At 39.8% G+C, this 17,465-nt stretch overlaps 1 protein-coding gene across 2 annotated transcripts in view; it reads left to right on the top strand.

Moving 5' to 3' along the window:
• The window catches only part of Map3k3 (mitogen-activated protein kinase kinase kinase 3), a 62,735-nt gene that overhangs the window by 11,251 nt on the left and 34,019 nt on the right, over nt 1–17,465 (top strand). For both annotated transcript variants that reach the window (XM_076935605.1, XM_034505870.2), the window contains exons 2-4: nt 519–640; nt 12,353–12,393; nt 15,432–15,531. In XM_076935605.1, coding sequence (XP_076791720.1) covers nt 519–640; nt 12,353–12,393; nt 15,432–15,531 — 263 coding nt within the window. The remainder of the gene's footprint in view (nt 1–518; nt 641–12,352; nt 12,394–15,431; nt 15,532–17,465) is intronic.

The raw sequence follows: 17,465 nt of genomic DNA, 5'->3' as shown, positions 1-17,465 counted from the left end.
GAAGAAAGGAAGGAAGACTAGGTCTGGGACCAGTCCTGCCCCTGATTAGCTTGCTGAATTTATATTTGCATTCAGTAGCCAACTATATTGTGCTGTGGTGTTCCTTACTCCAACTTTTCAGGTTTTTCATGGTTGAATTCTTCTGGTGTTGAATAAACTATTTTCTCAGACCCAATCAGTGCATTTCCAGAAGTCTGGAGGACTATTAAGAAAACATTAAAATTTAGATTGCTACCACTTGACCTTAATTATCTTTTTAACCACTATGTGACTGTAGTTACAGTGTCTATCTTGTTATTTTGAAATGATCTTGCTGTATTCCCTGTCTGGCTGCATACTTGCAGTGCAGTGATCCTCTGCCTCTGCCTCTTAAGTGTGGGCATTTAGGCATGTGCTCCCACATCTGGCTCAGGGTCTGTCATTTTACTCCCTGGAATATTAGTCATATAATTTGTGGAAATAGTGCTTTATTGTTCTCTATTGAAGTATCTTAGCCCACATGCTCTCTCTAAATGCAGATGAACAAGAGGCATTAGACTCGATCATGAAGGACCTGGTGGCCCTCCAGATGAGCCGACGTCCTCGGGTGTCTGGATATGAGACCATGAAGAACAAGGACACTGGTCACCTAAACAGGCAGGTATGTGTGGCTCTGGTAGAACTTGACTTAATTTTTTGGGGAGGGTTTTTAAATGAGAAATATATGAGAAGCTAAGGCTACTCTAATACTAGACTTGAATGCTTTTGGTCCCTTTCACACCTCTGTTAAATAGTTAATGATATGTAGCAGCCGGGTGTGGGTCCAAGAGCTGGAGTTCTTGGCATAGCATTTCATCTATGAACAATAAGAATATTTTTTTCCTTTATTATATAATTCTTTTGCTTTTACTGATAATTTGGCAGATCAGATTCATGATCTGTAACTTAGGAGGTCTTCTGTATACTGAGGAAAAAATAATTAATTTTCACATTAGCTTATGTAAAATATAATTAGGATATAAAAATATAAAGGTAATTCATTTATTAAGAATCACATAGCTGGGCAGTGGTGGCGCACGCCTTTAATCCCAGCACTTGGGAGGCAGAGGCAGGCAGATTTCTGAGTTTGAGGCCAGCCTGGTCTACAGCGTGAGTTCCAGGACAGCCAGGGCTACACAGAGAAACCCTGTCTCAAAAAACAAACAAACAAACGAATCACGTAACAATTTAAGAGCAATACTGAATGATTTTATTATTGTTTTTCATTATTGGCTTGGATATTTGAGAGTGTTTTTTTATTGAGTCATGTGTTGCTTTAGGAAAACATTCCCTATTTTTGCTAACATTTAAATTTATGTGATGTTGAAATCATCTCATGTCTAGTATCACTTATCATCCTGTTTCCTGGGTAAGCTGGCCTTCAAAGAAGAGTGGATGGATAGGGTTCCACAAAGTCTAATGGATGTCTAGTGCTTTGTGTAATGGCTGTAGTATCTAAGTATATATACTTGATGAAAATTTGTCCAGGACATTCTTCCTGTCGGTATTCCTATTAACTAACCTCTTCTCATTTAACTTTGTCTATCAATTGTTCAGAGCTACAAAGAAATTATAAGACTTTAGAATTTTGTTTTATCTGTGGTCAGCTAGATATATCCTCCCAGAGTATTTCCTGCCTTTAGGAATTCTAGTTCCCTGGGGGTTAGGGGAGTGTTTTTGTTTCATGTTAAAAAGATTAGTTTAGAATGCTGCCTCTATTGTTGTGATTGTCTTACAGAACTGGATGTAATAGCAAATTAGGACTCATTTTTATACTTTTCATGTGGTTTCCCCCGTGCTGTAATTTACTTGTATTCAAAGCCATGTTGGTTAGGAACATTTTACCAGAAGTGAGTCCCCTCCCCCATGGCTTGAGTCTAATGACCTCACTTTCCTTCCTGTCTTCCTATGTGTAGAGTATGCTTGCTAACACAGCTACACTTAGCTGATCTTTTCCTAACTGGACTGTTGGCATGGATAGCAGTTAATGGGTGAAGAGAAGGCCCTAAGGGACCACTCCAGGAAAAGGCCAAGAGGTAGCCACAGATAGTTTCATAGGAATCCTGCTTAGAGCTTAAAAGCTGTTACCCAAAAATCTTGCTTTAAAAAACAAAAAACTGTGCCTGCTGCTGTAAAAATAAGTCAGTGGCTCCGAAGAATAGAATGGATTAAGTATCTATTAGAAAGCAATCATAACAAGACTTCTTGGCTCTTTGGCTCCACAATTTACTGAATAACACCAAGCAGTTTTCTGTTGTGTGAAGGATACAAGTTATTAACCTCAGATTATTTTTTATTTTTAAAGAAAAAAATAATGACAGCAGCCCAGTCCTTCTGAGCAGCCCACAGTAACCATAAGCTTGTGTGCTGGGGCCAGTGAGAAAAAGAAAGTTTTGGTAAGGACCCAGTTACCTGTGAAAGCTGAGATGTGCTTTTAAACTTGCCACTAGTGCTGGAAGAGGTCATTGGTTAGTGTGACACAAATTTGTCTTTTAGGGACCATTCTCACAATAATATTACTCCTCTGTTAGTGCTGTCCAAAGGTTCTATGTGGTCAGGAATATTCCACTTCTGTGTTGTCCCGTATGGTAGCCACTGACCACATGCAACTATTGAGCAACTGGATTTTCTATTTTCTTTAATTTTAATTAAATTAAATAGCTGTATGTGGCTTGTGGCTATTGTATTGGACAAAACAAGTTTATGAACAGTATAAGGCCCTTTTTCTGGGGATGGGATGACAAAAAGATATTACATGCTTAGAAATGTATAGATTCATTGGTGAATTCATGCCTTCTACATAGGTTATTAGTTTCTGCATTGTGATACGCTTATTAATGAATTATCTTTAATATTGTATTCTTGGGTGTATGTGAAGGAGAACTGACATGGCTGTTTAAAAATTTAAGCTCAAGGATCAGAGATAGCTCAGTTGGTAGTGTGCACGAGGTTCAGTTTGCAGCACAAAGGGGTGTTGTGTGTGTTTGATGGAAACTCAAGATTTTATGCTATTTGGTAAAATGGCAATAAAATTATCAAGATATTTTTTTTTAATCGAACTCAAGATTGTAGAATGGTTTCTTTTGGGAAATATAGATGATTCTGCAAAATATTTAGCAAAATCTTGAAGACAACAAGTGCATTTCTAAGAAATTGAATGAGATGGGGTACAGGAGATGTTCAAGAAGATGTGTTTATAGATTAATGTAATGGAAAGAGCCTGATAATATGAGTCATTTGTTAATGCAGATCTTTACAGTTTATGAAGTGAATCATCATTCATTATTCTTTTTGTTATAGTAACTTATGTTTGAGATAGTAACTTATGTTGAGATAGTGCTTTGGGGTTGTGTTTGTTTTTATTATGTTTACTGGTGTTTTACCTGCATGTATGTCTGTGTACCACATGCATACCTAGTGTACATTGCTGTTGGAAGAGGAGGTGGATCCTCTGGACATGGAGGTACAGATGGTTACGAGCTGCCAGGTGGATGCTGGGAATTGAACCCAGGTTCTCTGAAAGAGTAGCCAGTGCTCTTAACTGGTGAGCCATCTTTCTAGCCCATAAAATAGTTTTTTTCATTACCATTTTGTTTTCTGCTAAAAAATCTGTGTTTAAGAAAAGAGGGGACGGAAAATAAAAACCTAATTTAAATAGCTGAGATGCCAAATTGGACTAAGAAATGTTAAATTTGAGTAAAAATTCAAACCACAGAGTCGAAGCTAAAGATAATCAAGTATTTTGGCTGGTGGGAAAAATTGTTTATTCAAGGGTAGAACAGTGTTGGCAGAGACAAATAGCCCTTCAGTGTGAGAATGGCAATACCAAGTTGGCAAGCCGGGCTGTGGTGGCGCACGCCTTTAATCCCAGCACTTGGGAGGCAGAGGCAGGTGGATTTCTGAGTTTGAGGCCAGCCTGGTCTACAGAGCGAGTTCCAGGACAGCCAGGGCTACACAGAGAATCCCTGTCTTGAAAAAACCAAAAATAAATAAATAAATAAATAAATAAATAAATAAATAAAATAAGAAAGAAAGAAAGAAAGAAAGAAAGAAAGAAAGAAAGAAAGAAAAGAAAAAGAAAAACCAAGTTGGCAAAGCAAGAGAAGCCAAAAGAGCTGGGTTCATTGACAGAATTTTTTGGGTCTGAGGCCTGGAAGAACTAGAAAACCTAATTCAAATATCTGCTTGCCAGGACGTTAGACATCCGCTTCCCTAAATAAACAAGCTTCTTAAACCAATTGAAAGAGAAAATATATTTGAGTATAAATATGTATTCTAAGTAGTTATGGGAATTCATGGGCAGTGGGGTCTGAGCTGTAAACATTTGTTAGGAGATAGGTTTGTGGTTTTTTTGTAATTCCCTTCTGTATGTTAGGTCCCTGGAAGCTAAGACATAGTAAGAGCTGGCTGAACATCTTGGATGTATGACACATCCAGTCCATGGCTTTACAGTCTTTGCTACACAGCATCTCTTTAGCACTCATCAATTCACAGTTCACTATTAATGGTTGCGAATTGGCAGCTTAGTGTAGTGAAAAGTACACCACCCAGCAGTCACAGACTGTTTGTTAATCACCCGTTGACACAGAGTTTTATGATAGCAGTTAACAATGTCAGTGACTATAAACACATATATAAGCAACACTTTACAGTTTGCGGAGCTTTTACACAAAGATTTGGAGTAGAGCCAGGAAATAAACAGACCTGTTGATTTCTAGTCACAAAAGTTGTACTGAATGTAATTCAGATAGCTTTTGTGAACCTCAGTTTTTCCATTTGAATTAGAGAGATATTAATTAATGTGCATTGTTTCTACTTAAGAATTTTGCAAGATCAGAATATGCATTTTTTGTATCATAAAAATATACAAATGTAAAGCTCTAGTTATTATATAATTTCTTCTATGTTTTAGCACTATGGATTTGAGCTTTGGGGAAATTAAATTTCTAACCAGAACTGTGCATGTTGTGGAACTAAAAGTCTTAAGGTTTTGCTGCCTTTATTGGCTTGTCGTTACTATCTAATTGATGGTCTTTTGCAAACTTCTAACTCTAGACAAATTTCTGAAGATCAAATTAGAGGAAGAAACATAATCCTTATTTTTATGAATTCTGTTTCTTAAATCTTACTAATCTTCTCTATACTTGCATAGATTCCAAGGTCAGGATTTGATTCTTCAGATACTCGATAGTGGATATGTCTGGATGGGAATGCTGCTTTCTTCATAGCAGGTACAAGCAGGGCAGGGCCTTAGTTTCCAGTTCCAGGCTAGAGAATTCTAGGACCAGAGACAGAGCTATAGAAGAATTTTAATCCAGCAACATGGCTGCTCTGGCAAAGGTTCACATCCAAAGACCTAGGTCTATGTGATCTGGCTGGAATGCAGACATGCCCTTATTACATACCTTTGATCCCTAACAATGAAGGTAAGGTTAGTTTGTAGAAGGAAGCCACCATGTTTGAAAGTGATATCCAATTAAGGGGCAGATAAAATGACAAATCAGAGAAAGATTTGGTGAAATGAATTAGAGATAGGACATGCCCAATGCACAGGAGAACAGCATAGGAAAGAGAGGTTACTTAAGAGCAGAGAGAGAGAAGGGGAAGGAGAGAAAGAGAGAAAGAAAGGTGGTGTTTGTTGTGGTGTGTATGTATGGCAGTTGAGCCCAGACAGTTTACACAGACAGATTTCAGAGAAAACAAGCTAGACACAGGTGAAGACAGAACCAGAAAATGAGGAGCCAGAAGATTAGAACATATTGCCAAAGTTAGTATGATGCCAAGTAAAGAAATTGAGTCAGAAGCTGAGAGAGGCTGGATTGAATCAGTCAGCTTGGAAGATTAGAGTGTAGGTAGCTAGAAGCTTCCAGGCCTACGACTGGAACAGAGAAAGAAACACTCTGGGCTCAGCCCAAGCCAAATAACCACACAGCTGGATTATGGCTCTCATCTCATCCTGTCATCTGAGTAGATAAAAGCATCATTCACACTGAACAGGCTCCTGGTTCCTGTGGTAGACCCACTCATAACTCTTCAGAATTCCCTTTCTTTTTCAAAGATTGCTGGTGAGGGCTGTCAAGCTTGAAAATAAGATACATGTGAGCCTAGAAGTAAAAAATATTTTTGTTTCCCTTTTCATTTAACTTATTTACTATCTTTGGCAAAAGGACCACAGTTCCAAATGTGTAAGGAACCACCCAAACACACAGCAAATAGTTTGCTGTGATAGCATATGCCTTTAATTCCAGAACTATAGAGGCAGAGGCAGTTAGATATCTGTGAGTTTCAGGCCAACCAGGCCTACATAGTAAGACCCTGGTGTAGGCAAATAATTATCTTTTTCACTACCTACCTTAATAAGGGTTTAACCTCCCCTCTAGCCCACCACCCACCAGAGGTAGTGGAAAAGAAAGGTTATTAGGATATGGGGAAAGTAGACCTGTTTAGAAATAGTTCTTTGGGGTGATTCCAATCTCCATTGTTCTCAGTTCAGTCCACTAGCAAACAGCAAACACAAATCAGTAGCTGCTGTCTGGTCCACTTGGCAGACATCACACCACACACAAATCAGTAAGGCCAGTTCAATCCAGAAGAAATCATGAGGCTCGCCAGTGGGCCCTAGTGTGTGGACGTGGGAAGAAGCTGCAGGAATCTCATGACAACCTCTTTGGTGAGTTTTCTCTATGAAGTCACCACAGTCGAAGATCAGCAACACATTTTAAAGTGAACCGATACATGCGTGCAGTCAGCAAAGACTAGCAAGGCAGAGCAAAGCAAACCAATATTCAAGCTTCCACCCTCTGTGGGGTCATATTTATATTTTTTCTAAACATCACATGTCTGCTTTAGCAAAACATTCATTCACCTGTCTGTCCCATCATGCCCTTTGGAGTCCATATGCAGACTTGAACTCATTTCTGTGAAAGTTTGGTGTTATTGTCAGCTTTTCATATTGTCCTTGTTCGGTTTGAGTCAACCTCTAGGCTTGCCCTGTCACCTCTACCTTTGGACCAGGGACTTGATTTGGCTGAACCTGAGTTATATTTTTGCCATTTGTTTGTTGCTTTTGTGGTTTTTTTGTTTGTTTGTTTGTTTGCTTATATCTTAGTTAGGGTTTTATTGCTGTGAAGAAAAATCATGACCATGACAACTCTTATAAAGGAAAACATTTGACTGGGGCTGGCTTATAATTCAGAGGTTTAGTCCATTATTGTAATGGCAGGAAGCATGGTATTATGCAGTCAGACATGTTGCTGGAGAGGTAGTTGAGAGTTCTACATCTGGATCCAAAAACAGCAGGAAGAGACAGTGAACCACTAAGCCTGGCTTGAGCTTTTGAAACTTCAGAGGTCCCCCTCCCCCAGTTATACATTTCCTCCAACAAGGCCACACCTCCAATAATGGCACTTCTTATGAGTTTATGGGGAGTTATTTTCACTCAGACCATCACAGCTTGTTTTTAATTTTTTGAAACAGGGCTTCATATAACCCAGTTTGCTTTGAATTTACTTCACAGCAGAGGACAACCTTGAATTTTAATCCTCCTGCCTCCATCTCCCAAATGGTAGGATTATAGGCAGGTGCTACCATACTCAGTTTCATGGTACTAGAGATCCAACCCAAAGCCTGTGTATGCTAGTCAGGCACTCTCCCTACTGAGCTATACCCCAAGCCTGAGTATTTCGGTTGGATTTTTTTTCTCAGTAGCTATGACACCTCTCCAGTCAGTTTAATATATGTCTGTAGTCAGGCTTCTTTAAGACACTACCCTCAAAACGTGCCATATTTTGTGTACCCCAGTATTGGGAAATGGGAAGAGAGAGGGAAGGGAGAAAAGGAAGATGGGCATGGGTCAATGCTTATAACCCCAGCATTCATTCAGAAGATGTGGGAGGATCACTGTTTTATGCCAGTCAGATCTATATAGTGAGACCTTGGGGAAAAAATGAGGGTTGGGGGTGAGAAAAATGAGAGGGAGGATTTGAGAGAGAAATGATAGCTAGACTTGGCTGTGTATCATGATGTGGTATAGAGAGAGTCCTGGCAGAAGCCAGGAAAGTGAAAAGTGTGAGCTTGGGCCATAGCCTTCATGATTTCAAGTAGAAATGGCATTGAACCAGGTGTAAAGGATATAAAAGTTTAGTTGGATGAGAATAAGGAGTAACAACTAGGAAAGGGGTGATTAAAGACCTAGGGGAAAGACTATAGCATGTTTGAGGAAATAAGATACACATTGAGCTGGCTGGAAAACAGGGTTACTGAGGGAACGAGTTGTATAGTATAGTTAGGTAAACTGAAGAGGCTTCAAATGATAGCAGAGAATAGAGAATGTCTATGTCAAGGGCATCACTGGTAATTTTTTGTAACAGGAAGGAACATGGTAAGAGAGGTAAGTTGATGGTTGGGATTGGAAAATGTAGAATGAGTAGGATAAGTAATAGGAAACAAAATAATAGAGTGGGTGGAAGAGAGGAAAGCTGAGAAGTGTAGAAATGGCTTTAAGAGCCCAGAATTAGCCAGGCAGTGGTGGCGCACGCCTTTAATCCCAGCACTTGGGAGGCAGAGGCAGGTGGATTTCTGAGTTCGAGGCCAGCCTGGTCTACAGAGTGAGTTCCAGGATAGCCAGGACTACACAGAGAAACCCTGTCTCAAAAAAAAAAAAAAAAAAAAACCAAAACAACAACAACAAAAACAAAACAAAAACAAAAAGCCCCAGAATTAGCAAAGAATGGTGGCACACATATTTAATGCAACACTCAGGGGCAGAGACAGGTGGATCTAGGTGAGTTCAGGGCCAGTCTAGTGCATTCCAGGACAGCAAGAGATACCCTGGAGATAAGAGAGAGAGACCGAAAACAAAAATCTCAAAAAACAAAATGAACAATTAAAGAATTGAGGACTAAGGGGAAAGGGTCCCAGCAATGGTGATACCAGGAAGAATGGGAAGCAGTTTCATGCTCAAGGCATTTAAGGGGAGAATAAGGGGGAAGGAAGGAACGGTTCAAGATCTTAGAGATTTATGAGTATGTAGATGAATATGTAGGTGTGGTTTTTTATCTCTTGGATCGATTTATTTTTATTTCATGTGTTTGCTTGTTTTGCTTTAACTATGTATATGAGCCAGGTGCATGCCTGGTACCAGAAGATATCAGCAAAGGCCATCAGGTCTTCTGGAATTGGAGTTATAGAAGGTTGTAAGGTGCTGTATGGATATTGAGACCTGAACAGGAGTCCTCTGGAGGAGCAGCCAATGCTCTTAACCACTGAACCATCTCTTCAGTCCCAGTTTTTTGTTTATTTGCAGAACTTCATTTGACAACAAAACAAACCATATACTGTATTAACAAATAAACCTTGAATCTCTGTGGCTTAACATGGTGTGTCCAGTATGAGGAGGAGGATAGCTTTCTCCATAATCATTATACTCATGTTGAGTGGGGCAGGCACTACCTTGAAACATCCAGCTGTCAGAGTATAGAACTCAGTTCTATCCCAGCTGTTGATCAGAACCACACACAGCTAACTTCTGGAAATAAGTTGAAAGTATTATGCCTTGGCTATAGGTTGCTTCCAAAGCTGCTGCCCTCAGTGAGAAAGACGCATCATATGATATATAGAGTACGCACCATGCTACCTTTCTAAGTCCTAAGTGTGCAGTCCAGACAATTTTGCTTCCAAGTATTTCGGCTAAAAGATAGTGGAGTTTTTGTAATCATTTATTGAGAATTTGTATGTCGGATATTAATTCGAATCTCATTATGTGATTATATAATTTAAAAATTTGAAAAGTCTATTCAGTAAAGTACTATCACTAGTCTCACTTTACAAATGAGAAAATTGAGTCACAGAGAGGTTTAAATGACAAGAGCAAGGTCGCACAGCCAGGAAACTCTAGAATCAGAACTTAAGGTAATTTAACTCCTGTGCTGACATTAAAAAAAGCTTTTTATGTGTTTAAGTATTTTTGCCTAAATGTATGTATGTATAATATGCACATTTCTGGTGACCAAGGAGGTCAGAAGAGGGCATCAGATCCCCTGGAGTTGGAGTTATAGATAGTTGTGAGCCACTTTGTTGGGTGCTAAGAACCAAATCCCAACCTTCTGCAAGAGCAACAGCTATCTCTTCAGTCCCCAACACTATCTTAATTATTAATTTTTATAGCTTTTAAAAAAACAGAGTCTCTTTACATAGCCCTGGCTGTCCTGGAACTCACTATGTAGATCAGTCTAGCCTTGAACTCATAGAGATCCACCTGCTTCAGCCTCTGCTTCCTGAGTTATGGGACTAAAAGTGGCTGCTGTTGCTACTTCTAATTGAGAAGGCACAGGGAGGAGAGGAGAGGAATGAGGAGAGAGAGAGAGAGAGAGAGAGAGAGAGAGAGAGAGAGAGAGAGAGAGAGAGAGAGAGTCAGAGTGTGTGTGTGTGTGTCTGTCTGTCTGTCTGTCTGTCTATGTACCAGTGTCTGTACACCTGTGGAGGTCAGAGGGAGTTGGTTCTCTTCTACCATGTGAATCTAATGGTCCTTGGATTTGGCAAAAAGTGTCTCTATCCTCTGGGTTCTGTCTCTGGTCTCCAGTGCTGTCTTCTTAACGAATTCATATATGCTTCAAATACATGTGAGGCAGATGAAGCTTTGCTTCATCTTAGATTGGGGTGGGCCTAGGTCTATTAGAAGTCTCTGTTTAGAGGTTGACTGAAGAGAAGGTATTGAGAAGAGCAAAAAGCCAGAAATCCAAAGCCTGGGTGGTCACATGTTGAGGGAAGGGCAAGTGAGGCCATGAAAGAGGAACCAACAAAAGAGCAGAAGTGGTTAGAATGCTGTTAAGTTCTTTAGGCTGTCATAGAAGTCAGAGTAGACTAGGTTTACACTAAGTCAAAGAGAATAGTGAGGGAGTTGAGCAATAGTTGTCTTTATCTGAACTTTTCTTATTTGTGGCTGATAGGAGAAACTCAGGTTTGGCAGTTCACAGCCACCTGTAACTCCAGCTACAGGAGAATCTAGTGTCCCTGGCCTCCAAATTTACCCACACTTGTGTACACATACCTCATACAGATATGCACACAAAGTCATAATTAAAAATAAATCCTAAAAGAGTGTGTTTTGTTGTGTCTGAATTGGATTGTTGTAATACATTAGAATTTAAAGAATGTAACACGGTAGAAAATAATAGTCTTTATTTCTGAGATGGAGATGTGGACGTGGGTCCCACCCCTAACCCCTAAGAAGTTGTTTGCAACTAATACCTATTGGAAAAGTGAGATCAATTTATTTGTAATGGAGTACCACTGAGTATGTAGACCTCACTCCAGGGCAGGCCCATGCCCAGGAGTAGTTGTCTAATTCAAAATGAACTCTTTTCTTGTTTGTTTTGTTTCGTTTTGTTTTGGCATTTTTTGTTTGTTTTGATTTTTAGTTTTGTGTTTTTGTTTGTTTCTCAGTGTTCTATTGCTGTGAAGAGACATCTTATGTAACTAAGGCAACTCTTACAGAGGAAACAATTGCTGGGTGGTGGTAGCACATGCCTTTAACCCCAGCACTTGGGAGGTAGAGGAAGGCAGATCTCTAAGTTCAAGGTTATCCTGGTCTACAGATTGAGTTTTAAGATAGCAAGGGCTACATAGAGAAACCCTGTCTCAAAAAATAAAAACAAAACAATTTTCTTTAAATGAAGAAAACATTTAATTGGGGGATTGGTTAGTCCATGATCATCAATGGTGGAAAGTAGACAGGGTTGCTGGAGCAGCAGCTGAGATCTACATCCTCATCCTTAGACAGAAGTCACAGAGAGAGAGAGAGAGAGAGAGAGAGAGAGAGAGAGAGAGAGAGAGAGAGAGATTGATTGATTGGGTCTAACATGGCCCTTTTAATCCTCAACCCCCCCCCCCTTAGTGAAACACATCCTTCAACCATACCTTCCTCTTACCATACCTAATCAGCCCTAAATAAGTTCTACAAACTAGCATTTAAACATGAGTCTCTGGGAGCTAATCTGGTTTAAACCACCATAGTGCTTCTGTTTGTTTTTGAAAGAATGAGAAAAAAACAAAAAGTTGGGTGGGTAGGTGGGGGAGGTTCTGGGAGGAAATGGGGGAAGGAAAAAACATGATCAAAATATATCATATGAAAAATTTTTGAAGGAAAAAAGAGGGGAAGATTAAAGCAGAATTTTCAAGTTTGAAGGAAAGAATGGTTTTTCTGAGTGGAGAAACTAGAACAGGAACCATTAGGTGTTTTATTAATGGTAATGTTTGCCCAATGCCTAAAGGGCTATCTATGACTTATCGGAAACTTCAGAGAACTCTCTAACCTATTTGTTACTCTTTTTGGCAGAGTGACGTCAGAATCAAGTTTGAACACAATGGGGAGAGACGGTAAGTTGCGTTCTGTGTTAATGTATGCTGAAGTCCTGGGAAAGCACTGAGCTCAGAAAACTACCTCTAGTAATATTCTAAGACTTCCTTTCTCTTTTAATTCACGTTTCTTGTTAATGTTTTAGTAATAATTATTTTTGCAAAACGCCAAGGTGGAAATTCTCAGTAGAGAAAAATGTGATTCAACTTACTTCTCTGCTCATCAAGGGGCAGGTAGGGCCTGTGTTGTGGGAGTGGTCTCTGCTCACCCACCTGTAGTCTCAGCTGCTTTGAGGTTTAGGGCTATTCTATTCTAGAGGAGGGAAGAGCAGAGCTGTCCCCCAGTTCTGTATCCTGTGTCCCGACAGTAGCAAGTTACGCTTCATCATTGGCACTTTTTAGTTTCTGGCCTGACAGTTTTTGAGGAATGAAAAAAACTTAGCGCACCAGAGGCTTCTCAGAAGTGGATATGGAATCAAAAGCTCAGTTGTGTTGGAGCTTAGTTATGCAGTTACGGTTTCCTGGATTCCCTGTTCTCAAAGTAGTGTGCAGTTTCAGTGAGTAGACTTAAACTGTGAAAGTGTATGTGTTTCATTTCAAAGAAGCTGCCAGAGAGAAACCACAAGTATTTAAGGTAGTCAGGCAGGAATGGCTTTCTGAAGCCTGAGCCTCAGAATGCTGCTATCAAGGTTTTGTTGTTGTTGTTCTTGTTGTTTTTTCTTTTTTCGAGACATGGTTTCTCTGTGTAGCCCTGGCTGTCCTGGAACTCACTCTGTAGACCAGGCTGGCCTCAAACTCAGAAATCAGCCTGCCTCTGCCTCCCAAGTGCTGGGATTAAAGGTGTGCACCACCACTTTCTGGCTATCAAGGTTTTAAAAATCTACTTTTTTTTTTTTTTTTTTTTTTCGACGGAGTTGTTTTCAGGAACCATGGCATTTTGCAGTCTGTGTACTGTGTGTAAGATTGAGGGCTTGAGAGAGTTAGTAGTACCAAACTTAAGCTGTTCTGTGCCAGATATCTCTAGTTTCACGTATTTCATTTCTTAAGCTTTTATAAAGACAGTCATTGGGGACTTTGTTTAGTGTTAATATCTTTTCTTTGTTTCTTTAAATCTTATATGTGAACATGTTTTGCCTGCATGTTTGTCTGTGTATCACCTGTGTACCAGGTGCCTCAGGAGGCCAGAAGAGAGTACTGGATCCCCTGGAACTGGAGCTAGGATGTTAGCTGCTATGTGGGTGCTGGGAGACAAACTCTAGGGCTTCTGGAACAACAGCTGGTGCTCTTAACTATTGAACCATCTCTTATAAATGATGGCCCATGTTGATTTGGACTTTACAGGAAAAGTGAAAGAAGTAATGACTTGTCCATTTGTCCAGGTACTCACTTTCATAGGATTCCATTTTAGAAGGGGAGGACCTTGACTATCCTGTAAGAGGACAGAGAGGACAACCAGGGACAACCAGTTCCCTCTGAAAAACTTAGTAGTAAGACACAATTCAGCATTTTCTAAGATCTGTTAGTCAATGCAATGGCAGCAGCTTGGCTTTTATTAGCTCTGGAAAGCCACAGTTTCTGATCATAACCAGACTTTGAGGCAGTTTAGGGTGACTGACTGTCTCACAGCCAGGCTTGATGCAGAAAAACTTACCTCTGAGCTTGGTTGTTTTCCAGAACTGGGGGGGTGGGGGGGGGGGAGGGAGAAACGGGGGGGGGTGACACATTCCCTCTTATTGAGGCTAGAGAGATAGTTTTATTCTTACTGATTTTTCCCTTCAATTCTTTCTTTCTTTTTTTTTTTCCCCCCAACGGAATGGGAGTTGACATAATTTTTCACTGTATAACTCAGGCAGGCATTGAACAAACTTTGTATCCCAGGCCAACCTAGGACTTGGGATCCTCCTGCTTCAGCCTCTTCCCTCCCCTCAAGCTCCCCAAGACAGGGTTTCTCTGTGTAGCCTTGGCTGTCCTGGAACTCACTCTGTAGACCAGGCTGGCACTGACCTCACAGACATCTGCCTGTCTCTGCCTCCCAAGTACTGGGATTGAAGGTATACACCATCACTACCCATTGGTGTCTATGTCAGAACCCCTGGAACTGGATTTAAAGACAGTTGTGAGGTTCCTTATGCTCTTAACCACTGAGCTAACACATGTGCCACCAATCCCAACTTTAAATTTTTTAAATTAAATTACATTTTGTTTTATTTTATTTGTATGGGTGTTTTGCCTGCATATATGCCTGTATACCACTGTGTGCCTGGTGCATTAGAAATCAAACCTGGTCTTCTGGAAGAGTAGGTAGTGCCCTTAACTACAGAGCCATCTCTCTAGCCCTATACCTTCTAATTTTTTAAAATTTAATTTTATTTATTTTTTACCAATCTCAGTCTTTATGGATTTTCTTGGCTTTTATGGTTTAATTTCATTGATGATTTATTTTGTCATTAGAAGGTTTGTGGTTTTGAGACAGGGTCAAACTGAACTTCTACATTTCACCATTCATTCCAGTCTGGCCTCTGTAGACCAGGCTGCTCTCAGATTTACAGAGATCTGCTTGCTGCTGACTCTCAAGTGCTGGGGTTAAAGGGATGTACCAGCATTTTGAGCAAGAGTTTAAGTTTTTGTTGTCAAGGCAGGTGCCCTATCACTTAGCTTTATTTCCAGTCCAAGAAGACAAATTTGACAGCAAAATTATTGTCTGTGGCTATTTCTGTGAATATGTATGCTACCCATAGACTTACAGTTGCTTTCTGATTGGGCTGTTTAGGAAGGATTAGGAGGTACAGGTTGGAAGAGGTGTGCCGCTGGGAGTGAGCTTGAGGTTTCAAAAACCCATGCCAGTCCCGTGCTGCTTGTGGATGAGATATAATGTTCCAGCACCACATTTGTCTGCTCCCACACCACCATGACAGTCATAGACTCATCCTCTGACACTGTAAGCAAGCCCCCAGTTAAATGTTTTCTCTTGTAAGTTGCTTGGTTATGGTGTCTCTTCACAGCAGTAGAACAGTAACTAAGATAGTTTCTAAACTTTAAACATTCTTGTTCCCTTTTAGAATCATAGCGTTCAGCCGGCCTGTGAGATACGAAGATGTGGAGCACAAGGTGACAGCAGTTTTTGGGCAGCCTCTTGATTTGCATTATATGAATAATGAGGTAAGAAGGATGGATAGGGGAAGGGCCAAGAACAGCCGTGTGCATTTGCTTACCTTTTACCTGAAAATTTGTTATTAGTTTGTTTCTTTAATTTCATTTGAGGGTTTTCTGTTTCTGGAGCCTCTTATTAATTGCAACAACTGGGATTTTTATCTACAGTATGAGAGGTTATTTAGCTACTTTCACCCTCCTTATTCAGTAACAGGTAGATCAGACAGTCTTTGGTGGGATAAGATATAGTACCAGAGCCAAGACTTTTTTTATTTGTTTGTTCTTTATATTTTTGTAATAGATTTTTGCTGATATTGTTTTCCTCAGCACAGCCTTAACAAATGCGGAAATTTTAGCAAGAGGCTGGAATGGTATATAGAACTAAGGGGTAGATCATCTATTATGAACATAAAGGGTAGATTCTTCTTTTAGAGTTTAATTCTGATTTGTAGCTTGTTTCAAAAGTTAGCATCTAAGCCGGGTGGTGGTGGCGCATGCCCTTTATCCCAGCACTTGGGAGGCAGAAGCAGGCAGATCTCTGAGTTTGAGTTCAGCCTGGTCTACAGTGAGTTCCAGGAAAAAACCCCCGAGAAACCCTGCCTCGAAAAAAACAAAAAAGTTGACATTTAAACATTGATTAACTATCCCATTCCTTTCTCCAATAGTCCTTATTCATTTCTGTTCCATAGTTCACCTAGGAAGAAATTTTTTTGAAGATTATTTTTCCAGCTCTTAAGAAAGACTACAATTGGTTTAGGCTAGTGGTCTATTACTCTGAAAGGCAATGTATTTATTCTTGTGTAATAGAAAACATGAATGTTAAGGGGACTGTGTTGGGGACAGTTGATGGGAGTCTGCCATCCAAGTGCTTCACCACTGGACCACATCCTTAACCTCTTACTGTGTAGTTTTATATTTGATAACAAATTAGAAAATGTCTCTATAGTTCAGTTCCTAAATTAGTGGCTACTGAGATGTGTGTGTATATGTGTTACAGGTTAATTTTATTTATTTATTTATTTATTTATTTTAAGACAGTCTCAATATGAAGCCAAGGCTATCTTTTAACTCATGATTTTCCTGCTTCAGATACCTCTGTGCTTGGATTATAGGTGTGTACTCACAGCTAGTCTTAGTTGCTGAGGTCTTGTTTTGTTTTTTATACAAGGTCTTTTTAAGTAGCCCATGCTGGCCTTAAAATTTTGGTCTTTATGCTTTTGCTTTTCAAGTCCTGGCATTACAAGTAATATGTGCCATAATACCACTGGGTGTTAACCCAGTGATCTTTAGGTTTTTTTTTTTTTTTTTTTTTTTAAATAAATTTTTAAAATATGGCAAACTTGGTAAGTAAATCACTAAGTATAATATACAAAAATATAGATGCATCTGGGTGGTGTTGGCTCAGGCTAAATCAGTCAAAGTGAATTTTTTTTTTTGCTATTGTTGCTGTTTTATTGGGACAAGGTCTCTATCAGGCCCAGGCTGACCTGAAACACACTATGTTGCCAAGGCAGACTGGCCTGAAACTTGTATGTTTCTCATACTTCAGCCTTCTTAGTGCTGGTCTAACAGGTGTGTGCTACTCTCTCTGGCCTAAGACTAAAGCTTTAAAAATTGAACTGAAGGTCTGGAGACATGGTTCAGTGTTAATTTTGCAGATTTGTTTCCCAGCACATGGTAACTCACAACTACTATCCATGATTCTAGTTTCAGGAGTTCTAACACCTTCTGATCTCTATAAGCACAGAGCACACACATGGTACACCTACATTTAGGTAGGCAAAATATGCATACACATTAAAAAATAAGTATACTCTTTAAAAAAATTAAAGAATTGAATCAAGAGGCTATAGAGGTGGCTCAGCAGATAAGAGTATTTGCTTTTGCAAGAGGACTCAGGCTTGGTTCCCAGCACCCATATCAAGCAGCTCATAATGACCTAT

The sequence above is a fragment of the Arvicanthis niloticus genome, chromosome 6 (assembly GCF_011762505.2).
Source record: "Arvicanthis niloticus isolate mArvNil1 chromosome 6, mArvNil1.pat.X, whole genome shotgun sequence".
In the NCBI taxonomy this organism is placed as follows: domain Eukaryota; kingdom Metazoa; phylum Chordata; class Mammalia; order Rodentia; family Muridae; genus Arvicanthis; species Arvicanthis niloticus.
The sequence above is the reverse complement of the archived record's forward strand: the minus strand, read 5'-3'. Positions and strand labels throughout refer to the sequence as shown.